The sequence below is a fragment of the Mustela putorius genome, unplaced genomic scaffold (assembly GCF_011764305.1).
Source record: "Mustela putorius furo isolate JIRA1106 unplaced genomic scaffold, ASM1176430v1.1 tig00003932_pilon_pilon_pilon:0A:0A, whole genome shotgun sequence".
Lineage (NCBI taxonomy): Eukaryota > Metazoa > Chordata > Mammalia > Carnivora > Mustelidae > Mustela > Mustela putorius.
Genome location: NW_025422077.1, coordinates 1,099,494 through 1,127,004, shown reverse-complemented (window position 1 = coordinate 1,127,004; position 27,511 = coordinate 1,099,494). Strand labels below are relative to the sequence as shown.

Here is a 27,511-nt window from a genome sequence, read left to right as displayed (position 1 = left end):
GGGCACAAGAAGTCTGCAGTTTTGTTCTGAATGCACACCTGGGAACTTCACACCAGGTCAGCGGAGCTCACCCGTGGTCCGGCCCAGTCCGAGTCTGCCTTGTCGTCATTGTCCTGTTGAGATCTTTGGGTTGGGATCACTGATCTTGGATTGGTTCCAAGTCCGTCTCTTCAACGTAGAGTTCAAATGCAGATAAGACCATATAGCATATGCTCTGGCCTTGCGGAGAATTTCATATGCTGGTGACTTTGAGAGCTGTGTATGGACATTGTAGCGACAGAATGGGAAAGGGGTCAAGCCATTTCTCTGCAGTCCTTTTCTTTTCTAAAACATCTTTTTAATAGACCGAACCAGCTCTGAGTGGAATTTTCCACAAACATGCAGAAGTAATGTAAGACTTAAGTTTTCCTTTTCTTTTGGTAAATAATTATACAGTTACCTGCACTAAAGTTGGCTGGGGGAGAGGGGTTTAAAAAAGAAAAAAAAAAAAAAAAGAAGGAAGATAAAATGAGGAAAAAATTAACATATTAAGCTTTTTAAATGGACTTGTTTTTAAATAATTAATTTCAGATATTAAAATTGAGATCAGAAAAACTGAAATCAACTCTTCTAGCAAAGATCTAGCTTCTTCTGTTCCTAAATGTTATTTTTATATTCTGAATCCCCACAGGTTTTTAGGAAAATGCATTTGAAGTTACCCAAGTGTTTGGCTTATCTCTAGCACCTAACAGGGAACCTGAAGTCTGTGGAATAGAATAAAAACCAGCAAGTGTTGTTTTCCTTAAAGGAGACTTCATTTCCTTAAATTTCATTTAAGAAAACAAGAAGTACTTTCATCATATGCTGTGAAGAGCAGTGATAACCCGGAATATTACTCATTACAGATAGGAGACTCAGCTCTTTCATTGGACTAATAATCTTTTTCTTAAAAAAGAAAAAAAAAAAAAAGTCACTCCTTCCCCAAAGAAGTTACAAGAGACCAACAGCACACTAAAAATACTTTATTGTCATTACTTGCACTATATATACATGATAAACAGAATATATAGTACTTCTGATGAAACACCCACAGTCTTCATCCGGGTAAAAGAATCATCCATAGAATGGAAACATGGCACCCATTAAAAAAAAAAATCTCTCAAATATTGCAACAACTATAAAATGAGCCACAGATATTCTACAGCCTTCTTATTAAACAAAAGGGGACTAAACGTTACATATGGTTTGAAGAAATTAAATGCCAGATATTCTACAGAAGGAGAAAATATTAGCACCCCGGAATAAATTTTACACCTGGTCCATTTTCTGCCCACTGGAAAAAATTGCACTGTTTTGCCTTTCCAAGAGGACACACAAAAAAATTCTTCCCGTTATTAGGTCCGATCTTTAGCACGGTTCTCATGATGGAGCGTTTGCCATGGTTGCAGAATGGGAAGGACAAATCTGCCCACTGCAGGGTGAAAACAGAAGGATTGTCAAGTTTAGGAGCAGGTTAGAAATACGTACAGACTAAGCCTGGGTGCACATCATGAGTGAACCCCACGTTCCCTGCTACTATGAATCAGGCATTGTGAAATTGACACAGGTCATTAGTTCCGGCCCTTAAAAAAAGCTTATAGACTGTAAGAAGCATCTCCTACAGATTTGCTTGAATTACGCAGAAAACTGCCATGACTGAGGTTCCCTTTGTCTGAAGGTGTGCTTATAGGAGTTCCTTCCTCTTTATGGAAAATATTTGAAAACGATCAGAATCCTGCCGTCAAGCCATCATATTTCTGTTATCAGTCTGTTTCAGTTCAAACAATGAAGATCAAAGATTTGTTACACATTTGACACTAAATTTCCTTCATCTCTTAGGAAAAGAAAGAATCCAATGCAGAATTATGTGGATGAATTTAGTCAGATTCCCTTGTACTAGTCTTATAAATTTTGGCCTCAAGGGAGCTTGGGGGCCAGCTGTGATATTATTAACTTGTTACCTAATTTTTTTTTCATTACATCCACAAAATCTCCTTGAAGAGGATATGTGACAGTTCAGGAGGGCAGAGTTACATCTTGTGCAGGGATTTAAAGCTGGAAAATTCCTTAGTAAGGTACCACACTGAAGACAGAGATTTTCTTTCTCAATGAGCCCAACCCCCCAATGTTTTACTCCAGCACTGAAACAGATCAGTATTTTCTTTTTTTCAGTTACACACCAGATGCAACTGGAAAAATACCTATCTTTCAACATTAGAATCATACTCAGCACATGAGAGGCTCACACCCTGAGAAACAGAGAAGATGAGCCTGAGGAAGGAGAAGGACCCCAGATTTTAGTGTTCTCTCCCACCTTCATTTCCAGGGACACGTGCAGATCCACAAGCGGGGGAGGGGGGACGAACTGCTCTCCGCTTACATTGTTACTGTATAAGCTTGTGTAATAGGACTTACTAAGATCACTGTAAACCCAAGGAACGTTAACTATTTTTCCTGTGTACTTCCATCCAGTGCACAAACCCAGGGTTTTGTAGCAGAAGTTAGGAAGAGCATGTTTGTATCTTGATTATTTGCCACTTGCATAAATCACTCAAACCCTTCTATCTTTATAAACCAAGGGCAACACATCTACACTCGTGGCTCATATGTGACATACTAGAATCATCGAATGGCTATTATTTGATTATGTTTTCTTTCTTTCTTTTGATGAAGCTCTTTGAATTTAAGTTCTTCAACATTCAGGCTTCCGACTGAAGTGTCAGTGTGCCTATTTGAAATTTAAAGGTGAAAAAGAAAATAAAATTTCAAGATGAAACTGGGAAAAAGATTGCATTTTTTTTTTTTTTTTTTTTTGGAGAAGCTGGGAGGAGGGGCAGAAGAATCTTAAGCCCTGATCTGGGGCTTGGTCTCCCAATTCCGAGATCATGACCTGAGCTGAAACCAAGAGTCAGACACTTAACTGACGGAGCCACCCAGGGGCCCCACTACTCATTACATTTTGATAACGGAAGTATTCAATTACACTAGCGTGAGCTTAAAAAACTCTTACGCGTACTTGGAAAAACCCACACTGCTCTTCTCTAGGTAAAGGACAAGCATAAAACTGCCTGTTCTTGTTTTCGCCGTCCTTCCGCACGACTCGGAGAACGCAGCGGCGGCTGTGTTTACTGCAGCGAGGCCGATCGGCATGTAATGCCCAAGTACCATCTGTCAGCTTAATTCCAAGTTCACTGAAATGACAGGTTACAAAGTTACTACAGTGTTAACAGCGCTAAAGGGACCGTTCCCACCACCTCCCCCCCGGCGTCAGAATTCTGTTGGTACCAAGACACGGGACCAAAAAGTGGACCATGGTCCACTGGAGGTCATTACACATGCTGGGACACCTTTTGAATTCTTAGTTTTCCCAGGTAAAACCAATTTACTTCCAAAGCTACCTGTGCACCCGACGCACGCAATTAGAATTTCTAAAGTACAAAAACACCTTACGTGTGCACGAAGTATAGCCGCCTTACTTACGTTTCACTTGTGATACCAGTTCTTCCCTCATTCAGGATTATAGTGTGGCCCCTTTGATTTCCCCTAAAATATTCTCAAGTCCGCTGCTCCCCGCACCCGCCCCCCACCGAATAACTAGAATGTCAGTCTCCTCTAATTATTTTCTCACCTGTAGCAAACTCGCTTCAGTGGCTCCAACAAGAGCCAACGAGGTCACCCTTTCTGTTGTCCACTTTAAAGACAATTTTCTATGTTTTCTTTTGATCAAGGCTACTATAATAGTTGCAATCATATTAGAGCAAGGCACAGGCTGCCTGGCAGAGCAGAAATGTGTGTTCTGTAAAGCTACTAGGGAAGCTTTGTTTTCCCCCACAATTAGGATCAAGAGTATCTGCAGGTTAGTCCCACATACCGTGGACAAAGGTCAGAAGCCCGACCTCTACTGTGAGCTGGAGAAGCGGAATTTTCTCTTGGAAAAGGAGCTTCACTAAAATTTATTTTAAATTTTTAAAAAATATTTTGCATATTTTTAATAATACCTTTATAAGAACTAGTCTTTTTAATAAACCAGCTGAAGAGAAGAGCTTACATTAATTAAAACCAGAAGTCCTCCCCCTTAATATGGCTATTTTAAAACTTTTTAATGATAAAAAATTCATCCTCTCTCATTTGTTTTGGTTAAAATATCATTATTAAATAGTTTCTAGGGCAGGATAAAAATCACTCTTAAATAATTTTTAGAAAATACTTAAAAATCATAAATGTTTTCCCTTTTTCTTTCTTCCTAAACTACATTCTTCGTATGCTTGCTCCTGTAATGATGCTTCAAGGTATCATATTCAATTGAAATGTTCAAAGTGTGAGGTGTTTTTTTTTCTTTCCAGTTTTACTGAGATATAACTGACATATGAGGTCTTTTATTTGCAGTGAAATTGTTTTAAAATCACTTATAAAGGATGCCTGGGTGGCTCAGTTGGTTAACCAACTGACTTCGGCTCTGGTCATGATCCCAGGGTCCCAGGATCAAGGCCCACATCTGGCTCCATGCTCATCGGGGAGCCTGCTTCTCCCTCTCTGCCTGCTGCTCCCCGTGCTTGTGCTCGCTCTCTTTCTCTGACAAATAAATAAAATCTTAAAAAAAAAAAAAAAAGAAATCATTTATAAAACAGATGTTTAAATACGTTGCTGAAGCTGGTCATGGAGTAGGCGTTGCTAAGGAAATCATTACAGTTAAATATTTTGCCAGCAACTTTTTCGTGGCTACCTTCTTCAGGGTGGGGGACACTAGCCAGTATTTTAGAATCAGAGGTAATACCGTCCTGAAATCGCAAAGCCTGAGGACAACAGGCCTTTCTTTTTCCACACTCCCTCCACTTTTACCAATGGCCCTTCCAAGAGAGGGGATATTAAAACTTTGACTTCCAGGGAAGCTACATCTGTAGGTGGTTGTAGCCAAGACATGTCAAAACCAAAGGGAATCATAAACGTGCTTTTAAAAAAACTGTTAAGAGAGAATGTAAAAAGGTAAAGAACATTAATAGAAAGGAGCGAAATGATGCTTTCTTACAGAAAACATGCACACAGGCCAACACAGTTTTCTACATTATTTTGAAGGTCACTACCTTAGGTAACAATGAGTTGAACATTTTCTAACCCATTTGCTTCAACCTAGACATCTGCAGAGCTCCAAATACCCAGGAAAGGTTTCCATTTCTCTTACTAGTAGAGCTTTAAGGGGAAGGGCATGGTGGAAGGGCGGATTAAGGTGGAGGGAGAAAGGCCCCAGTGACCCCCTTGAGTTCCCCATTTTCTGGCTTTCATTCCATTTCCTCCTTGGTATAAGTTAAAGACAAAAATATCCACATGCTATCTTATCCCCAGTACTTGGAGGGGAGACCGCTGACCAGAAGCCTCAGCATTACCTGGGAGAGCCTTACCCACCCCGCTCGCGATTGCCCACAGAGTTGGAATCCGGATGTTAACAAGATTCCCCGATGATTCTTATGCACATTAACTTGTGAGGCACTGAGTTAATGTAACCGAGATATTGATGCCACCTGTGATCATATCAACTCTAAATATGCATAACTAATCTTAATTTTATGATAGAAAACATTATCCAGGATAATTAAATGTTCTGATTAATTGAGGACATCTTGGTTCCTCTTTGTTTCCATCATTACTTAAAAACCTTCTAAAATGTAGCAGATCATTTTCTTAGGTAAACTTAGCATACAAAATAGTTTAACTTGCTTTGATAACTAGAACCATCACTTTGAATATTCATAGTGGATTATAAGTGGCCTGTTTATATAATAGATCCGGGGTTGACAAATCTTTTCAGATGGCACATATTTTCGGCTGTGGGTCGTAACAGTCTCTGCTGCGACTACTGAACTCTGCTGCTGTTGCATAAAAAGCAGCCACAGAAAATATGTCAGCCAATGGGAATGGAAGGTGTTCCAATAAAACTTTATTGATCAAAACAGGCGGTGGGCCGGGTTTGGCCCTGTCATGGTAAAGTGAAAGTCATTAGAAGTGAGCAACGCTTGATGCGTAATAGGTTCTCAATAAATACTTGTTAATTAATAAATAACACTGAACAGAGATCAGAAAAGACTTATCAAGAACGAGGACATGACCATGCACAACTCTGTAATTTTAAAGTGGGTAGTTCTCAAGGCTCGATTTATCAAGGTCTAACTTCTCTTACGGATAGGGTGACTCATTATAATGAAAACACTGCCTAAAATGTTTTGAACTAATCAGCGTTGTTGAAGGTAGATTTTGGAGCTCAGTGGTATTTCACGAAATAAAAGAGAGGTTCAGTGACTCATCCTAGGGGTTCCCCGGCGATTCTAAAATCCTTTGGGGACTGGAACCTGCAAAGGAGACAGGAAGCGCGTCTAAGGGGTCCATGCTTCCCGGTGTGAGAGGTGGAGCTCTGCCGATGCTGACTGGCAGACAAGAGAAAATGTGAGCGACGCCGCCATCTTTACTTCTCCTCCAAGGGAGCCTCTGCTCAGCTCAGGAAAAACCTTAACTGAAAGCACGAAAACACGTGTTCTTTGACTAAGTACTCCAGTGTTTTGCTCTGCATTTATAGTAATTGGATCAAAGACTTAAAGCCTTTTCTAGCAGTTATTCTGAAGTGCTTAAAAACCGGTTTGACCACCCAATTTATAATCCAGTAGCTGGATAAAATTCAAGTATATCCAAAGACCAATCTGGAAATATGCCTCATCAACATAGCACGCATCATGTGGTGAGGAGCCCAGTCATTAAGAGAACAAAAGGCGAATTAATTACCATATAATTATTAAAGAAAAAAATAAACTGGCTATAAATTCTCTGAGTGGACCACCTGCTTTAATCGTATTATGTTGTGAGCTTCTGCTCTGCATCTTGTCTGCAAGATGAACACTGTAGCTGCCAGACAAGGAGAAAAATGAAATAAATGACAGTAATTTGCAATTTATTCCTTGTAAAGTAGCTGGGTGCAGAAGGGCTGCTGGGTGAATGTATTTCATCACTTGACATTTATTCTGCTAGTTGATCTTGATTGATTTTAGAGTCTCGGTCCTGGGGTTCTTCTATTCAACGCAGGCTGCGGCGTTTCTAAGTAATGCTGTGTGCTGTGATTAATCATACGACCCTCTTACTAATGGCTTATGAAGAAATCATTTAAATTTAAGGTTACATTAATGTTTTTTTAAATCCCTAATTCATTAGTTAAATTGTCTGAGATTTTCTACAAAGCACTAAGGAAATAAAAATATGCCGAGATGTTCCATCAGGGTCCAAGGAAGGCCACACCACTTTCAAATGCTTGCCTCTCCTTCTTTCTGCTGAAGCTACAGCCCAGGAAAGACTTCAGCAGTGATTTTCTTAGAGGACAGCCTCCCAACTCACACCTTCCAGACCTTAGCTCCTTCACGACCTCTGATTGGGGTTCATTAGACATTAATATGGATGAAAGTGTAGAGGGAGTGTCCTGATCCAGTCAGTTACATGCCGGGCCTCCACAACTTAATTCAAATGTTTGTCATTCCTCAGTATCAGTGACAAAAGTTAAAGCAGTTATTACAAGTGATTATGAACAAGATTTTTTGAAGAAACCAGCCAAGGATAAATCATCAAGACTAACTTGATGGTAAATCTCGAGTTGGGATAGTAGACTCGAGACAAAAGCATCTATTGACCAAATACTGCCTCAGAATTATGAAATAAGCTCCAAGGGTTCCCAGAGGCTAGTCTGGGACGGTACCCCAAGCCGGTCCCCTGTCTTTCTGCCTGAGGGAAGAATCTTTCCCTCAGCAAAGATACAGTCCATCTGGGGAGAAGCTAATAATGCAACCCTCCCCCCCACAGTCATTTTAAATCCCACACACACCAACGGTTTCCTGCCCATCTCCACGGGCCCTGAAAGACTCCCGCGAAGAAGACTGTCCACCTTCACTTCACTGTAGAAATGCAGGATGGACAGCACCTGCTTCCTGAAGGGGGGAAAAAAAAACACGGCTGGGAAAAAAACTGTGGAGAAATGTTTCTCTGTGAGGGGAGCCTTACAGCAGGTTGTGAGAGGAAGGAAGCCCAGATACAGGGTGTCAGCAAGGTCGTGTGGACAGGTAGTTTTAGGCGCTACCAAGAATCCTAAGAGAGGGGATGACATTGTTAACATTGCTGTATCTCCGGTGACTGCCATCGGGTGTGGGAAAGAGCTTCTCCTAGATGTGAAGTTCATCGTCTCAAAACGTATCTGGTCTCTAGTATTTACTAATCAAAATGACAGCTTTTTGAGTTCAGATACAAAAGTCGCACACGTGTTCTTTGGCCTTTATTGGCTGAAACCACCACCACCCCCTCCCCTCGGCTACGGAGATAAGCCACTTTCTCTAGGAGGAAAATTACTGAAAGTAACTCCGAGCCCCTCTCTTTAGAAGACACTTAGTAAACTGTCCTGAGTGAGCTTTCCTTTAGAAGAACTATCTTTCTTTGGAAGGAAATATATTAAACAAAATTGTTAACAGTGGTGATTGATACCAGGTGGGATGATGGGGGATTTAAACAGTTTTCTTTATACGCCCAATTTGTTCCCAAATATTCTGTATTGAACTGTAGACAATTACAGTCAGGATAAAGTAACTTTTTACAAATAGATATAGAAGGTTCTGTTTTCATTCTCTTCCTTTCTTTAACATTATGAGCTAGAGACAGCAAGGGAAGTAAATTACCATAATCATCTTTCCAGGTTTGATTTACCTTCCAAAATCAACATAAACTGCTTTAGCAGGGGATGACTTCCCCGACCTCTTAAAACTTCATGCAAATACCTTCAAGATCAAGGTTAGAAGTATCATACCTGGCAGGAAATCCAGGCTTACCACTTCGGAGGTCTGGTGATGAGGAGTGGGTTGTTTTCAATTTTTTATATGCTGGACTAAATAATTCAGACTGAGGGCAGAGCGAAGGCGATACGTTTGCTTTGTCAGATGGTTGAGATCCGTGGTTCGCTCTGTCCTCGGAACGGTGCAGTGGGTCATTAAAACAAACGTGAGTCGGTGAACGGTTCTGAAATTCTCCATCTAGGGTCTGGTTTTGGCTCGTTTTTCTTTCCAAAGCACTGGATTTATTGCTGAAATCGGCCAAGACAAGGGTTGTAGTTCCAAATGCTGTTTTCCTGTTAATCTTCACTTCCTTACTTGGTTTTCCAAAGCTGTTACAAGGATACCTCACTAAGTCGGTAAAGGCAATAGAATGTTCTTCGTTCTCGATTACTGAATCTGGGAGGAGAGAGAGGTAATTCTGCAGTGTCCCTATAATATACAGACTACATGAAATACACATAAACCTATATATTTGTAATATATTGACTGTCTGAAACATCTTTTAACAGGACTAAAACTTATTCACCTATGACAGTGAATACGTTGAATGAATAACACAAAGTTACTTTGGACAATTAAGGATTAGCCATCTTGCTAGGAAATGAAGTATTACATAAAGAACAAAATTTCAACCACCCATAGAGGCTCCAAGGTGGTTTAACAAAGATTTATATTTGCTTCCTATTAGGTCTACCATTTCAAGGTCATGGAGCTATCAATTCCGTTACTATGTGGCAACATAGTAAAGCAGGGTAATTAAGAGGCAGGTCTACCATGAGGCTTTAGATCAGCAGCGAGACACCTGTCTCTGGATTACCAGGAATGTTTCAGTGAATGACACAGGAAAGGGAATGGCTTAGTAAAATTAAGCAAAGATGAATTACAAAGACTAAACATTAATTAAAAATGTTTCAGCAAAGCATCCCCGGATTTTGGAGTCGGGACTGGAATAAACCACAGTCTTTCGTATTCAGAGAAATAACAAGAAAATAGTTAATGAGATGCAAAGCGGCATTTCGGTTGAAATGAACGAGGAGCCCTAAGACTGTGGTTTCCTGAGGGCTCTCTGCTGAAAGATCCCAGAACAGGAGGCGCTGTCCCTTCCAGCAAAGCTGTGAGCACCCGGCGAGGCCCGCCGTTCTGGCCCAGAGAACAAAACGCCGTGTGACAGCAGGCACAACGTGGGGTCCGCAAGTCAAGAACGAACTTTCTCATCGCTAATTGAAGGAAGAAAGAAGGCTTTGAGAACACAATAGGAGCCACATCAATGAGCGGGTTCTTAATCATGGGCTCTCTCTGAGGTTTAACTTTCTCTGAACACATGAAATTGTGAGCTGTAAAGAGTTATTTTGAAGGATTTCAATGAAATCAGTACAATTGTCTGGGTAAAGATTTTAATAACAAGGGGGTAGGAAGGATAAAGAAGAGAAAAAATTCAGCATTTTTCTATTCCACCTGCAACGATATTCTTACAGAAATCCTCCCTTTCAGTTTACGAAGCACTTGGACTGAATAACAAACTCCAAAGTTGCTGAAATCTGCATAAAACAAAGCTTTATTGAATAATTCATTAGAAATAGTAGAGAACAGATGTGATCATCTCCGTTTTTTGAGATACAAAGGCACATACTCTTTTAGCACAAGCCTGTTTCCCCTCCCTGTTTAAAAAAAAAAAAAGTGCTCAACAGAATATTAGCGTGGTTTACGTGCAAAGGCTGGCAATTCCTTTCAATCTTTCGGAAAGAAAGCATTTGACTTAGTTATGCAGTATCAAGGTGGAACAAGATATATACCTTTGCATAATTAGCCCTCTTTGAAGCAGAAGGAACTCAGAACCAGAATCCAGGCTTACCCGGAGGCCTTGAAGTCAGGCAAGCGGCACAGGTCTTCGAAGACGGGCTATTTATTAGCGTACAGACCACACACGCCCATTGCTCCTCCCATTTCCGGGCCACGTGCTCCCCTCTGCTACACGGCCACCTGATTGTCGTGTTTCTCGTGGGCAACTTGCTGCAAAAGGATTTTTGACGTTAATCACGAACACTGTTGCTGTTGTTCTTATCCATTCTGGGTATTTTAGAAATTCTTATAACCACTAATACCCAAGTGTGTACTGGCTCTAATTCTCTTGGAATGAAATGTTCCCTCTTGTGCCCTGCTGATTGCTATTGAAGACAGAAATAAAAAACGTTTTTACTTAAATCAGAGTTGTGGGGTTTTTGTTGTTGTTGTTGTTTTTAAACAACACTAAATGTTTAAAACATTAAACAAAAATGTTTAGTGTTGTTTGCAACAACACTAAAAATAGTTGACAAGAACTCCTAGGAAGCATTTCTCAAATAATGTTTTAAGTAAGCGGTCTTCTTCCCCAAGCCAAACTGAGATAACTTTATACAACCAAATTCAGGAGGTGGGGAGGAGTGGGGTGGTGGGGGAAGAAAAGACTTGGGCAGAAATTAGAACATGGAGAGTAAAATGAGACAAAATTTTAGTTATTTCATGTGCATGTCTCTCCAGAATTCCTCAACAGGGTCTACTAAGCACTAGATCAACTACCTGATCAATAATGAAGAAAACGATTGCTGGCCTCATATTACTTCCCCTTAGGTAAAACTGCTTCCTGTTAGATAGCTAATAGATTCATAAGAAAAGAGTAAAACCAACCCTGATTTTTGGACTCAAACGTAAATCACGATTCCCCATTTGGAATTTTTTTTTTTTTTAAGATTTTATTTATTTACCTGACACGAAAAGTGCACAAGCAGGGAAAGTGGGAGAGGAAGAAGCAGGCTCCCCACTGAGCAGGGAGCCCAATGCGGGAACTGATTCCAGGACCCTGGGATCAGGACCTGAGCTGAAGGCAGATGCTTAACCCACTGAGCAGCCCAGGCGGCCCCCCTCTGGTAATTCTTATTTGACTATTGTTACGCAAAAGGCTCTGCTAAAGGCTCTGCTGAAACCCTACTCTTAAATACGTAGTTCTTTATCGCACATCACGTGGGTAAGCAACATGGCAGACCCACGGATTCCTTTCAGGATTCCAAACATCCACACGGAGAAAAGCTTTCTGGTAAAGGCTATGGGACCTCCCATCTCAGAGCATGAGTTCTTTGACTTGCAGCAGTACCCTGACCCCTGGCACAGTTTGCTCCTTACATATAATTACAGCAGTTTTTAAATTCAAGCTTCTCTGGTGAAATAACAAATAGCATAAGAAAATCTGAAAATGAGACACATCTCATTATGGTTCTTTTATCTTTACTGACTTTTAATGCTACTCAGTATTTGTTTCTTCGGAACCACCGACCTCCCATAGAATTTGTGTGCTTGGCCGAACTCCTGCCCTCCTACCAACTTACTGTGAAAGGCAACAAAATGCATTTATTCATAATTAAATATACACAGTTTAAATAATCTTCAGATTTTTTGTATGCTACCATTTTTCACCATTTCATCTTCTATCCTACAGAGTTCACTAATCGTAAGCACATGTTCACTGTTACCTGTAGAAGCTGTGGAAGCATTTCTTCCCCTTACTGTTCCACTTCTCAATGACCTACTAAGAAATTCTCTCCAATCCCCACTTGGAAGTGCAACAGGAATTTCAAAGTTAACATACATCTGTCCTGGACTGAGTAATGGTCTCCCAAAGATAATGGGTCATACTACCAGGACCCTGCAAACATTACTTTATAAAGAAAGAGGACCTTTGCAGATGTAATTAACAATCTTGACATGGGGAGATTATCCTGGATCATCTGGGTGGCCCCTTCATCCAAACCCCAGTGTCCTTGGAAGAGAGGCAGAGGGAGGCTTGATACCCAGGCAAGAGAAGGAGATGTGACCCCAGAGGCAGACTGGAGTGAGGCAAACCACAAAGGAAGGAGCCCCAGCTACCACCGGAGGCTGCAAAAGGCAACAGGTTCTCCTCTAAAGCCTCTGGAGGGAGCACAGCCCTGTCCACACCTCCGGCCCCATGAAACGGATGTTGACCTTCTGGCATCCAGAGCTGCGAGAGTAACTTTCTGCTGCTTTAAGCTACCAAGCTTGTGGTCATCTGTCATGTGCAGCCACAGGAAACTTGTGTGAATAAAATTCACGATCATCCCCACCCCATACACACACATAATACCTTGCAAGTCTGCTAGCTCGTCTCATCTCAGTAAAGGGCATCTCTGTGCCCGTGAGGGATGGATGGGTCAGGCACTGTGCCTGACCCACTGATCAGGCCAAAAACTTGGGAGCGACTCTTAATGCTTCTTACCCTCACGTCCCACGTTCGGTCCACCAGCGAGTCCTGTCCACTCTGCTCCAGAGGCAAACGCACTCTGAAGCTACCAAAGCTTCCATAGCTTGCTGTGTTCTCTTCCACGGACCAGAGTGGGGAGCGTGGAGAACGCAAGCAGCAACCCCAGCCACGAGTTCTGTGGCGTCCGTGCTGGGGTTCTGGTCAGGCAAGGCCCATGCACCACCAGCACCATCTCGCATCTGCTCAGTGCCCCGGACGAGGTGCCCCAGTGTCTCTACTTTCAGAAGGACCTGAAAAGGTCTGCTGCATTCTTTGCTCCGGGGCCTTTATGACCCAGGCTGCAAGGCCATTTGACACATGCACCCCCCAGCAAAGTAAAGAAGTATGAGGCCAAAATGTAGAAAAAAGTGATTACACACAGGGCACCTGGATAGCTCAGTTGGTTAAGCAACTGCCTTCAGCTCAGGTCATGATCCCGGAGTCCTGGGATCGAGTCCCGCATTGGGCTCCCAGCTCCATGGGGAGTCTGCTTCTCCCTCTGACCTTCTCCCCTCTCACGCTCTCTCTCTCACTCCCGCTCTCAAATAAATAAATAAATAATCTTTTTTTTTTTTTTTTAAGTGATTACACACAGTTGTGGCTTGCAAGTAATGAGTATCTTATTTGTCTCGTATCTGTGGTGTTTATAAATTATAATTTGTTGTTTCTTATTCTAAATATTCAGAGTAGGACCAAACTTAGCATTCAAACTTTTAAATATTTTTTTTTCATAAAAGCCCCCTAAATTGCATTTCAGCCCTTAAACTTTACTACCTCAACTTCTAAAATGATCCTAAATTCAGGCATTTTTTTTTACCCCCACTCCCCCACTACAAGTTGCCGTGATTTACCAAGGGTCCTACTGTTGAGGCACCCGGACGCCATCTCTTCACTCTGGTCACACTTAGTCACTTCTCCACATGGCGACCTCACCATCCTCATAAAACACCAGCAGTGTATGCCACCCCTCTGCTCACAACGTTCCAGCGGCTTCCCAGCCCACTCAAAGTCAGCAAACCCCCTGCTACCCAGAGCGACCTTTCGATATCTTCTCTCCCATTCAAAATCTCTGAAGGCAGCTCATCACACTCCGAAGACACCCAGAACTTCTTGTCGTGGTGGGCCAGACCCTCCGCCCGCATTCATTCTGCTCCACTCAGAGCCACACCTGCCTCTGTCTCCCCATAAACAAGTCAGAGACTTCTTCACGCTTTTCCAGTTACCTGCCCCTCCACCTTGACAAGGCATCAGATCCTTTCAAGTCTCCTCAGAGACTTTATGTATCTCATACATGTGATAATCTCATACATTATCCAAGGACACAGAGCTTCTTCCTAAGACCTCCTCCCGCTGGAATAGAGAGTCCCGTGACTAGGTCACAAATACAGGTGGAATGAATCCATTTTGCCCTGCTGGAAGATCATCATTTCCACGTTGCTGAAGGCAGTGGCCATCCCTCAGGCACCACCAGCTGAACTCACTGGATGTCACTCTGAAACACTCCCCACGGCTCTTCCACGGCCACGTTCTCGTCTTTCGATCAGCAAAGTCAAGGTAACCTCAAGGCTCCCCTTGGACCTTCCTGGCTTGTCTTCGCACATCTCTCCGTGAGTGCGATCACCACCAGATTCCACTCTCATCTCCCGTGATCCCAAGGCCAGTCGCGGGGAGGGGCTCTGTTCTCAAAAGTCAGACGCTTACAAAACAGGTGGAGGAGAACCATGTCTCCGAGGAGTGTTTGCACTTCTCAGTGGAGACCAACCACCAGCATGGGAAGCAACTGATTTCTCTTTACACGAAACAGATTGTTTTTTTAAGGGCAGCAAAGTAAATGTTAATAAAACAAAGAGAAAGGTACACAAAATCAAGTAGCATTTTAAGAAGGTTGGAATAAAGAGAATGACCAAGTGGCTGCGCAGCTGCTCTTTTAGGGGGAATCGACTGGGACTCCAGTTTAATCTGATCCCTCGCTCACCGAGCGTCAATACTTTCTGGGAGCCCCTCCAGAATGTGTTTCTTCGGCAGAAACTGGAAGTTTACCACCGTGAGGCTTGAGCAGGCAGCCGCTTACATTCTCCTTCATTCTTTCTCCCTGTTCTAGCCATGGAGAGCCCAGGCGAGGTCGCCTTCCTGGGCTCCAGGCCCCAGGACTCAAGTTTTGATAGTTTTCTATTAATGCTGTGAATTCCACCAATATTCATTTTGGTTACATGACCCACAGATTCCCATTTTTGTTTAAGAGAATTTGAGCAGGGCTTCTGTCATTGTCCTCAAAAAAATCCCTTTTAAATTATGTTTTTATACATGACAACGGTGTCATCAAACTCTCTTGCCAGAACAAGCCTACCCTATCCAGGTTAACCCATGACAGATTTTGTTCAATTCATGTCTCCCGAGCGCTCTGGAATTGCTCCATCCCCCTCAAGAATCTCGATGAGCTCAGACCTGCCTTAACAACTGCCTTGCAAACATCAGTAACTTTTCCTTCACTAGCAAGCAGTTCTCAATAACTTTCCAAACTAGATGGCTTTCAGACGCCTTTGTTTTTTTTAAGATTTTATTTATTTGACACAGACAAAGAGAGAGCACAATCAGGGGGAGCAGAAGGCAGAGAGAGAGGGAGAAGCAGACTCCCCGCTGAGCAGGGAGCCCCACACAAGGCTCCATCCCACGACCCTGAGATCAACCAACTGAGCTACCCAGGGGCCCCACTGAATATATCTTGTTATAGGAACAAAATGCCCTCCCCTTCGTGTGGCTCTGCAAATGCACATTCCTGCCTTTTGTTTTCGATGAAACTCTATTTCCTTCCACAGGGATCTCAAAGGTCACCTTCTCCAGAAAGACTTCCTTGTTCTTCCCACATAGATTTAAGTGTTTCCTCCTCTCATCTTCCACTACCATTAGTAGAACCTTGCCCTCTGCAGAACTTCCATTCCAAGCTCAGTGGGGTTTTAAAGAACTATTTACTCACTGACTCCCCACCTTAGACTTTGAGCATTCTGAGAGGCTGCACTGTATTTGGTCTTTGGAGTTCCAGTACCTGACGTAGAGCAGACAGATAAATGAGAAAATGTAGTCAACATAAAAAAATTTTTCAAAAACTCATGGAGAAAATGAACAGATTATACTTCATGATAGAAATCTCTAAGAATAAGGCAAATACTACTGGTTTTCAAATGTTTCATTATGTACACATTTTTAGTTGCTTTTCCAAATGATGTCTGAAGCTGAATGCCGAGACATGAATCACAAGTGGCTGAGGAGGAAGAGGGATGGCAGCGCTCGGAATATTCTCAGTAGAGCAAGTCGCGGCTCCCCTAATTCATAGGTGCCCCCATGTCTCTTGCAAGGAACCCCTGAGCTTTTACAACCTAACTTCAAAAAACCTTTGGAATGGACAATTATTTATATGGTAAATAACACATTTCTTTAACAATTTGGAAGAATACTTTTTTTTTGTTTTTTGGGTTTTTTTTTAAGATTTATTTATTTGAGGGAGAGAGAGGAGAGAGCGAGAAAGAACAAGAGTGGGGACAAGGGGGGAGGGGCAAAGGGAGAAGCAGATCCCCCACTGAGCAGGCAGCCCAAGGTGGGGCTTGATCCCAGAGCCTGGGATCATGGCCCGAGCAGAAAGCAAACACTTAACCGACTGAGCCATCCAGGCGCCCCAAGAATACCTTTCTTAAAGACTCAAAAGTTATCAATTCAAAGAAAACAAATATAGAACATTAACCATCTGTTCAGTAAACATGAATCCAGCGTCCTCTATCTGCCAGACACTGTGTCAAAGACTTTTGGTCAGAGAAATGTACACCTGTAATAAATAAGAAACCACAAATCTGCACAATAAATATATTTATAGCGAAATACATCACAGATATCTATGATAGTACAGTGGGGTGAGGAAGAAGCTGTGAGAGATTCTGAGAAAAGGAGCTGAGAACAAGAGAAGGAGAGATGGAAAGGAAGTCGCAAAGGGAGGGAGGGCAGGAAGAAAGCCACAGACACACTTGAAGGTGCAGGTGGGGCCCTCCCCGCAAACCTCCTCCGGCCCATCACAGAGCTTGCCAAGGGCAAGATGGCGCCTCCCGGCCCAGGATCCACCGTGGCAAGATGGTGTCTCCCGCCCCAGGTTCCATGGGGGCATCCTACCCTGCCTTATTCCTAACCACACCACTGTGCTTTCTTGGCTCACTCTTTTCCTCCTCCTCTGGGTATTCCCTGAAGCTCAGACCTTGGTTCCTTCCTCTCCACTTTCCCTGTGAACGGATCTCTTGAATACTTCACTTAACCACCACGAAGCCATTACCTGCCACCTGGGATGTGGCCCACGATGCATCTCCTCCATCTACTGTTGCTTCACGACACAAAGCTCTTCTGTGCTGTTCTATCCCAACTTTCCCAGACCCATACAGTGAACATTTCTATTAGTCTGAAACTTTTTACATTGTTCTACATACCAAATCCGTCCCAATTCTTGCTGACTTTTAAAATTCTTTAATTGAAGTACCTATTTTCTTTCCTGTTTCCAGGGCCCTGACCTCAGGCCCGAGAACACTCTCTCATTCTTACACTGCAATAGCTTCTCTACCTGTGAGGTTTAGTCTCACCATTTCCCACTCACTGAAAAGTCCTTAATCTACTGATTTCCGCAAGACATCAACCATTCCCAGAAGGACCAATGAGTCCTATTATTTGATCCCAGTCTATCTGGAAAACGAGCTTTTGCGATCCAACACCTGAGGGACTCCCTGGGGCTTGGTGAGTGTTCCCGTCATCCTCCAACATGCCATGCTAATGAATGGTTAGGGTTTGTGGCTGTGCTATGTCTTTCCAATTAACTAATGTTTGTTTTCTCATTTATTTAGCCAAAATTCTATCTTTTTAAAGTAAACTTGAAAATCACACTCTTTCTAGATCTTTCCCACTTTGTGTGTATATATATACCTCTAACGTTCCTGAACTCTGGTAACACTTAATGGGGTTCATGTCTGATCTGGTTATTTTGGCCTATAATCACATATTCCTTTAGATTACTCATATTTGTCCTGGTCTTTCCTAAAGGGAAGTAGGGACTTTTATCAGAGTAACTGTGCATCCGTGAAAAGGAAGTAATTGGACTGCTTGGGAACACTGTACACTGGTTCCAAGCAGATACTAATTCCAAGGGACTCAAAATATCACTGTGCTCCACCAGTCAGTGCTGGGGCTTATGGAAGTCAGGTGACCAATGCAGTTGTAGCTCAGATCCATCTCAGCGGGTCCCTGAACCTATTCTCTGGTTCTCTGTCTAGTTCTGGAAGGTGTAACTGGAACAGACATAATCAGCAGCTGGAAGAATCACCACATATGTGTGTAGTAAGCAGTCGACGGCTTCACCCAAAAGACATGAATTTTGTAAAGACATCTTGCTTAGGTTTTATAGTATTACTTCCAAATAAAGCAAGAACTTTTGAAGATAGTTGCATTTTTCCAATCATTGACCTTCTACACCTCCTTGTGATTACTTTACAAATGGGATTAAAGTGAAATGCTGGATATTAACATATGAGCTGGGGATTTTCTACTGAATCCAGAAGTGGTCCATACATCATCTATAGTTTACCCAGGTTTTTTTGATGATGTTATTTATTAATTCCTTCCAAGGGTTCAAATAACTTTGAATTATGTTCTTATTAATAGCCTTTGAGTTAGTGATTAGGGCAAATAGTATACCTTTAAATTAGATAACTCACCAAATGTCAACATGTTGAGGATTTTCTTTTTGACAGCGAGGGCAGAAATATGTCATTCTATTATTCTCTCCTAAGCGACACACAGTTATTTTGCAGCAGCACTGACAACAGTGAGGACGCTTATAGACCTTATAGTGTTTAGAGATAACAGATCCCGTTTTATGGCACTATAAACAAACAAACAACATTATAAGATTATCTATAAAACAGTGTTGCTAAGGATCCAAAGATACATTCCAGAAAGTCATTTCTGAAAATAATTTGTTGAAAATTTACATGTTTGTACATACATCTGTATAATCTTTTCTCTCATCTGAGAAAAGTTATTGACAAGACTCAGCAATATTTGTCAAACAAGATTTGTGTGAAATAATTAAGCCATTATTTTATAACTTATTAGTATTCAAATTGTTCTTTGCATAGCATTATCTTTTTATCTAAATGGGATGTACAAGTTCTACAATTTAAAACGTCGCTCATGCTTTTAAGTTTTTTTTTAATTAAACGTAATTATGTGGTTAAAAGACTAGATTAGCTAGAAATCTGATTATTTTTAGAATACTAAGCTGCTCATTTTCTTTCAACAGACAAAAGCAAAAAAATTTATTGCTACAGTGAAAAACTCGAGACCATCTTTTCATTTTTAATCTCACAAATTCACTAAAAAAGAAAATAAAAATTCGAAAGCCTTCCTTGCAAAGAATATGTCCCATTTGGAATATTCTAATTCAAAAGACATTTTGAGGGCGCCTGGGTGGCTCAGTGGGTTAAGCCGCTGCCTTCTGCTCAGGTCATGATCTCAGGGTCCTGGGATCGAGCCCCGCATCGGGCTCTCTGCTCAGCAGGGAGCCTGCTTCCTCCTCTCTCTCTCTCTGCCTACTTGTGATTTCTCTCTGTCAAATAAATAAATAAAATCTTTAAAAAAAAAAAAAAAGACATTTTGATATTCTATCACAGTTTTATTCTACTTGTATATATTTAAAGCTTCTAAAAAGACAATGTTTTGGGTTTATATCAGCACAGGAAAAATCCCAAGGCCCAGAAATATGACTTGCCATATATAAATTGAAAATTACACAAACAACTTCCATTGATTTAAGCCAAGTATTAAAATATCCAAAACTTAATCTGCCTCAAAAATGGGTAGTGGTCTATAATCATCTTTCCCTGAAAGATTAAGCAAGCATACAGAATATTAAAATTGCCATAATATTCAAGGCAGACTTGTAAAACAAGAGGTTCACTACATGAGGCCAATACATGAAGACTCCTATCATACCTGCTCTCTGAACATAGTAAAATTAAAAATTTTGAATAGAAAATGGACTATGGGGGAAAAGAAAACAGACATGTTTATACTCTACTGAAAAGAGAAACTGTGTTTTCTAAACTGCCCATCCAGAGGTATAAGCATATATACAACTCTCCAAAATTTATAGGTTAGCAAGTACTTACTTCATTCTCAAAATAGTCTTTGTGGTAGATAGAAAAATACTATTATCCCATTTTACAGATGAAGAAACTATACCAAAATTATCTAAATAATCTAAACCACACAGGTAGCAAGAGGCAAAATCTGACTGAGTTGAGATATATTTATTCCAAAGAATTGAGTCTCTCTCTCTCTCTCTCTCTGGAGCTCCTACATTTTACTTTCATATGTCCAAAAAAAGAACAAGAGTCTAAGTAAAATGCTAACACAGGTGTTCCCGAACATCATGTAAAGATAATTTAATATAATTATTGGTAGACAAGTTTGGACTGACCCATGACACCCAATTTCTAGAAGTGAATTCTGCTGCCCACAGGTCCCTCTGCCTTCCTGTACCTCGACACACTGACCACTAGATGGCTACAAACAGCCTTAACATTTTTGGTGCAATCCAAAGGGAAATAGTTGACATTTTACATAATGGAAACATTTTTCCTCTTACCCGGTAGAAAAGAATGCTGAAGTCACGTATCATTTTCACAAGGTAATGGGTCTGTTCATCTGTCAACTGACAAACCTTAAAACAGAAAAACCGTTGAAGACAGTGTCATAATTTGTTACTCTCCAAAAATAATACCAGTTGCGAGTTCTAAGAAAACTAAATGCATATTTAAAATATATGCATATCTTCTGTTTCTCACACATCTATTTAATGTCATTAACAATGGCTTCAAATGATAGCACAGATTAAAAAAATACCATTCTTGTTTATAAATTTCTATTTTAAATTTATTTAAAGATTTTATTTATTTATTTGACAGAGAGAGAGAGATTGCAAGTAGGCAGAGAGGCAGCCAGAGAGAGAGGGGGAAGCAGGCTACCCGCCAAGTAGGGAGCCTGATGTGGGGCTCGATCTTAGGACCCTGAGATCATGACCTGGGCCAAAGGCAGAGGCTTAACCCACGAGCTACCCAGGTGCCCCTAAATTTCTATTTTAAATACAAATAATTCTAAATAAGTATCTCTTCTGTATGAGACATCTTCAAAGTCCCAGCAATGTGTTTTGGCCACGGAATTTGAAAAAAAAAAAAAAAAAAAAAGCAAAAACAACAACAACAACAAAATAACTAGAAAGAACGGAGGGAGGGAAAGGGATAAATCAGCACAGGAATGAATGACCATCAAGGATCGAGGATGAATGACTATCAAGCTTTAAAATGATATGAATTTATATACACCCATTAATATCAGGGTACTTGTTAATACCCGGAAGCACTCAGAAATAGCACTTATGGAAGAATTTTGTGTGTCATGGTCTGGCATAAATCTCAGTGTTACCCTTGTAGAATTAATTACCATTTAGCATGTGCTTTTATTTTATTTTATTATTTTTTTTGTTGTAGGCAAAGAGGCAGGCAGACAGAGAGGGGGAAGCAGGCTCCCCACTGAGCAAATAGCCTGACTCGGGGCTCGATCCCAGAACCCTGAGATCATGCCCTGAGCCGAAGGCAGAGGCTTAACCCACTGAGCACCCCAGGCGCCCCAGCATGTGCTTTCAATGGTGATGCCAGAAAATAGCTTGTCTGATGACTTAACTTTGTTTATGTATGTGAATATATACAAACATCTATATACAACAGAAACTAATTTATCAATGACTATAAAAACCTAAAATCACTGACTCAACATAATCATTACAAAAATATTAGGTCTATTTTTCATTTATTTAAAGTTTAAAACATAAACACTTTGAAACTGAGTTTTTTCTTACCATATCTTATATACCATATTTAGTCAAACCTTGAAATGTTAAACTAAACTTTTTTAATAATTGTGCATGTGATTTTAGGGGGCTAATAGCTAAGCTTGAGAACGATCATTAATTTTTCAGCTCCCAGACATGTGGGCAAATGATCTTTTCCTAGACGAATGGCCTGTTGGACATACAGATAAAAAGTAAATTCTCAGTTTATCATAGATAATGACAATATTCTAAGTAACAGTACTCCAGTTTCTTTTTTTCTAAAACATTTTCCACAGAGGCCTACGTGATTTTAAAAAGCTTGCTTCTCATTAAAATTCCGTTTCATCACTCTGATGTTACAGAAATTTAACCAACTTGTTCCAAGAGTCAAAAAGCAGAATCTAATCTAGAAAAATCATTAACCAGTTTCTTTGAAAACTTATTTCTTATTGATTTGGATTTAAAGAAAACTATCTAGGAAATAATTACAGAAAATCAAAAGGTATCTTTGGACTCTTGTAAAAAAAATCATTTTGTTTAAAGAGACCAGCTGGGTGTAGATTAAAGCCATAGAGTTCCTCCCTTAGAAACTAAAATATGCTTAGCCTTCTACCTGGCTTTGGGTTCTAATCTCTCTGACTTTCTTACAACTTTGCCCTATTAATCCCCATTCTCTTTCCTACAATTTTAATCTCTCCCTCTTGACTATTTTTTTGCCCTCATATAAATTAGTTTATGCCTCTGCAGTTGGAGAATAAGGAAAACACAACAAAACCCGGTCCTCGTCCTGACCACCCCCCTCCCACCAGATGGTCTGTGTTTTCCCCTTCTTCCAGCAGAGTTTTTACAAGTCCTCCAGATTGTTCCCATCTCCCTACTAGTCCCTTATTCCTCAGTCCTTGCTATCCGCCTGCCAACCTCATTCCCCCCAAACAGCATCCGCGAATGTCAAGTAGCCATAAATAGGAATACGGGAGTGTGTCTAGAGTGTGAATTTAATATGCCACTTACAAAGAGCAAGTTGTGAGCTAACTTCATTCATACACCCGACAGATAATTCCCGAATGCTTTCCCCACGTTCTAGATGCTTGAATCCCTCCATGAACAAAACAGACAGCTTCCTCGTGAGAGACTGTGTTGGAGCAGGAAGAGAGAGATCTTAAGTCATAAATCTAACAAGTCCAAATGAGGTTATGTTCGAAAGTGATCAATGGTAAGGGGACAATACAAAGCAAAGCAAGTTATAGAGGACAGGGATCGGGAGGTGGACGGGGGGAAGCACACAGCAGCTGTAAAAGAAGTGGTCAGCGCTGGCCGCGTTGAGATGCGAACAGAAGCAAAGACCCCGAAAGTTTCTCTTTGGGGAGAATGTTTTACGGCAACAAGATTTACGTGTTCCACGTTGGTCCCTCAACAGCATCTAAAAATACAGAAATCATTTTAAAAAATGCTCATGACCTACTTTAACAGCTGGGTGGAGGCCACTGTCAAAGAGAGCTTCGTTTCTGATGATGTTCCCCACCCCAGGCAACACTTTCTGGTCCATTAACACATCACACAACATCCGTCCTTTCTGCTTCTTCACTTCACTTTCTGCTCTTGAGAAACTAAATTTAGGGGAACATACATCTAATTCTTCCATCATTCGTACTCTCTGTTGGCTTTCGGTGGAGTTTCTGTAGCAAGGAATAGAAAACACATTAATCATAAGTCGAGTTACAATTTCGCAAAGTGTCATTTAGAAGGAGCTCTGATATAAACACTTTCTGTTAATTGGAGTGTGAGTTATACCACCCAACAATGAAGACCATACAGATTATTTAAAGGTGTGTTCAGAGTGAGGCTTTACCAATTACAGATCCTTTTTAAAACATCTATCTATCTCCACATTTCAAACCGTAGACCCATCTCTTCAGTTTTTCAGCTGCGGTACATTTCTTTTCTGTTTTACCTGAATTCTACTGAGGAGTCAAAGAAACAAATCAGATCTTTGGTGAGCTGTAGTTCAAAAACAGGAGAAACTCCATTTTTATTTTTATGCTCAAGTGGATTAATCATGATGGAGCCTTTCATTCCAAAATGAATCCTGAAACAAAATCAAATCCAGTTCTGAGTGGCAGAAAGTATAATATGTATCTAATTTTTTTTTTCGTTCATTTCACTTTTTGGGTTATAAGCAAACAAAGGTTAATCAAGATAGGCACTTTTAGGGGGGAAAAATGTAGCCAATATTATATCTTTTTCTATTATGGCTTTGTATCCTCGTAAAACTAGAAGATGTAACAATTCAGTTTTTCAAACCACAAATAAAATAAATTCCTAGAGAAATAATAGGGCCTGACAATAAGCCCAAGAACACATACCCTGTTCTTCTTTTCTTGTCAGATGCAGTACTTTTATTCATGGAACAGTCTAACATTTCAGCTTTCTCTCAGATTCAAAGGCTTTGGATGAGATGAGGCTAAATTTCAATTGCCTACAGTTTTGTTTTTAAATATAAATTCTACAAAGCCACTAACATTCAAATTCTGTATTTCTAGCCACAATGGATGGGAACTGTTTACCTACTCTGAAATGATTTCTACAGTTTAAGACCCTGTTTCCCTCCCCCTTGTTCTGGGATACACAATGAAACAATTTTTTTGCAAAATCTTATGCATCAAAAGAGAAGAGAACAAGTCAAAATGATATTGTCTTCACTTCTTTTAGTTTTCTTTTACCTTTATATGTATCGGGAAGATGGGATTTATAAATATTTACGGTTAGCTTGAAAGCCACAATGCAGTGATGAAAAATTGATAACCTTTCAGTTTTTATAGGATTGATTAGCATGTCCAGTAAAAACAAAGAAAGAGAGAGAGAGAGAGAGAGAGAGTGAGAGAAAGTGGTTTTGTGGACCTCTGATGATGAAGATCAAAAATGATTCTTGAGATGAAATACTGTGTTCCGCCTTTCAAATCCTTCTCCTTCTAGCTTTGTTGAGTTAATAAATATGGCTCTTTTGGCAGCAAATGTTACTGCACTGTGCTTCTAATTCCAAAGCACCATGTTATAGTATTGTACAAGGTTAACCAGTCTAACTTTAAAAATGTGGGTTTTAAACTCTGTGTGCCCTACTATCAATCATAAATGCATTTTACATGCCCCATAGTTCTTGACAGGAAAAATGTGTGCCTGTAAGTACTCCATAATTTAGCTTATGGAAGTTCAACCCCAGTGAAAGGTGTACAACTGGCATGCCCAGAAGCCATCATATCTAAAATCTTGTCAGCTGCATGGCTCATAAAGTGGATTCTAAATCACTTTCTATAATGAAACTGCGTCCACATAAAAAATTCTCAAAGGTTAACACCCAAATGAAATGCAGGGGTAGCCCCAATGAGAACGCGGACTCAAATCAAGTATGCTTTTTCTGGCCTTAGTAAATCTATTCAATTTAGAAGAAAACGTGCATAAAAACCACAATTTTTAGTTTATTCTTACTTATTTTATTTTTATTAAATAGCAAAACGTTGTGATAACTGAGCCCCAATATACCGACAAATGTTGGGTTTATTGTTAAGTAACTTTCCTATTAAACTAAGAAAAATACACCAGTATCGTGGAAATTTTGGGGCACAGTAACATCTGTACTCTTGTAACAACTGCCGTACTGATCCTTCATAGACTGGGACATAGGTTTATATCACTTTTACATTCAAGAGTTTGATTTGCTTTTCAAGATTCCTCATTATAATCAACTTAGTTTAAGAAAATTTTATTAGCTCCTTATTCCTAACTCTTTACCTTATCAAATCCCTTCCATCCCCAGCCCAACCGGTCACCTAAGATCATCTCCTCTGCATAGCATGACTCCCTGTCAATAACGGGCATTAGGCCCAACTCTGAGTTGGAGTTGGTGTCTTGTCCCTTCCTCAGCTCTTGTGCCTTGGCACAGGTGAACTGGAAATGGACACCTGAGTCAAGCTAGACCCATCAGTATCCAGTACCTGGATTCATCTGCTTTCCCCTGATGAATTTATGGATTCTGGCTACAGACAAATCAGTTTCCCATTAATACTAGGAGATCCCACCTGGGAACAGTCTTTGGGAATGTTACCCAGCATGGTGGGCAACAGAGAAGCCAAGGGAGGCCTGTCTACAGGAGGGAAGAGTTCAGCAGATGTCAATGAGGGACAGAATCGAAAAATGCAGCGTCCTCACAGAAAATGGCCTTTGCTTCCAATTCTGCCTGAAATCCGTCTGCATTACCTTCAGGTAAGATACCCCATATTCTTGTAAGAAATAATTACTGAGCTCATTTGAGTTGGGCTTCTGTTGCTTGCAACCAAAGTTCTAATATAAAAATTATGGCCAAACTAAGCACTGAAGTGATATTAAGAAACTGCCTCTAGTTCGAAATAATTTCCTAAAACAAATCAATAAACAAGACCTGATACTATTTTAAACACCAGCCACGGGCTTCCAGGTTATCACTGTAAGAATGACCAGAGCAATCAAAACATCCTACAACAAACACATATGGCACAGATAATGGTGCTGTCAAGGTTCATCTCAGGGATGACTAAACATACACTGCTAACATGGCAACTGTTTATGAAAATCATCAAGTGGTCAAAAGTGACGTAATAGTATAAAACAGTTGAATGTGATTATTCTAAAGCTTATGTCAGAAATTCAAAGAAAAAAGTTATAAAACAATATGGAATGAACCGTGTTAAAAAGTTAACAGGGAGTTCTGCATCTCCTTAGGTACAGAGGAGCGAAGGACATAGAGCTCCTCTCCCAACATGAAGAGAAAAGTCCTATTATTTACAGAATCGTAAATTCTCTTGAACCTGTCAGAGACGTGAGGCTGCAGGTTGACAGGAAAAATGTGTGCCTGTAAGTACTCCATAATTTAGCTTATGGAAGGTGAGCTAAATTCCAAATGGTAACAACCTCCTCCCCCCTTCATGTGTAAAGGCAGACTCCCAAATTATTTTACCTGTGACAGAGTATAGGCAGAAGAGCCTGTAAGAACAGGTAAGAAGGAAATAGCTCAAATTTTCCACAAACTTCTAAAAATGGAGTGTGGCTAATATAACCATTTGGAATCCCTGGAGGCCCCAGACACAAGGACAGGCTCCCATGTAAGCCCTTGTAAGCCCTTTTCCATGGGTGTGCACCCCTGTGCATGAGAAAGATGTGTCATAGGAGGGGACTGACAGAGCCACCCTCGGTGGCATGGTGCCGGGCTGTAGCCAAGGGAGAGGTACAAACAGAAAGCCCTGTGTCCTGGCAGGAATAACGGGAAGCCTCGTGCCCACACCGTCTTGCACCAGCAAACAGAAGCAGGCGGCCACGGGGGAGGGCAGGAAAGTCTTTGCCACCAGGCTCAGGCCAAATGCACAGCTGCTGAGGTTATGTAAGCAAAACCATCCGTCTTTAGGGGTGAGGCAGGCC

At 40.9% G+C, this 27,511-nt stretch overlaps 1 protein-coding gene across 1 annotated transcript in view; it reads right to left on the bottom strand.

Annotated features, from left to right (window-relative positions):
- Window positions 1-985: 985 nt before the first annotated feature.
- NEIL3 (nei like DNA glycosylase 3) overlaps window positions 986-27,511 on the bottom strand; it is a 46,304-nt gene continuing 19,778 nt past the window's right edge. The window contains 8 exon segments of the mRNA XM_045069428.1: window positions 986-1,450; window positions 3,035-3,209; window positions 8,840-9,260; window positions 10,717-10,874; window positions 18,891-19,057; window positions 20,825-20,899; window positions 23,529-23,742; window positions 24,018-24,152. Of these exon segments, the coding sequence (XP_044925363.1) occupies window positions 1,268-1,450; window positions 3,035-3,209; window positions 8,840-9,260; window positions 10,717-10,874; window positions 18,891-19,057; window positions 20,825-20,899; window positions 23,529-23,742; window positions 24,018-24,152 (1,528 nt within the window). The 3' untranslated portion in view covers window positions 986-1,267.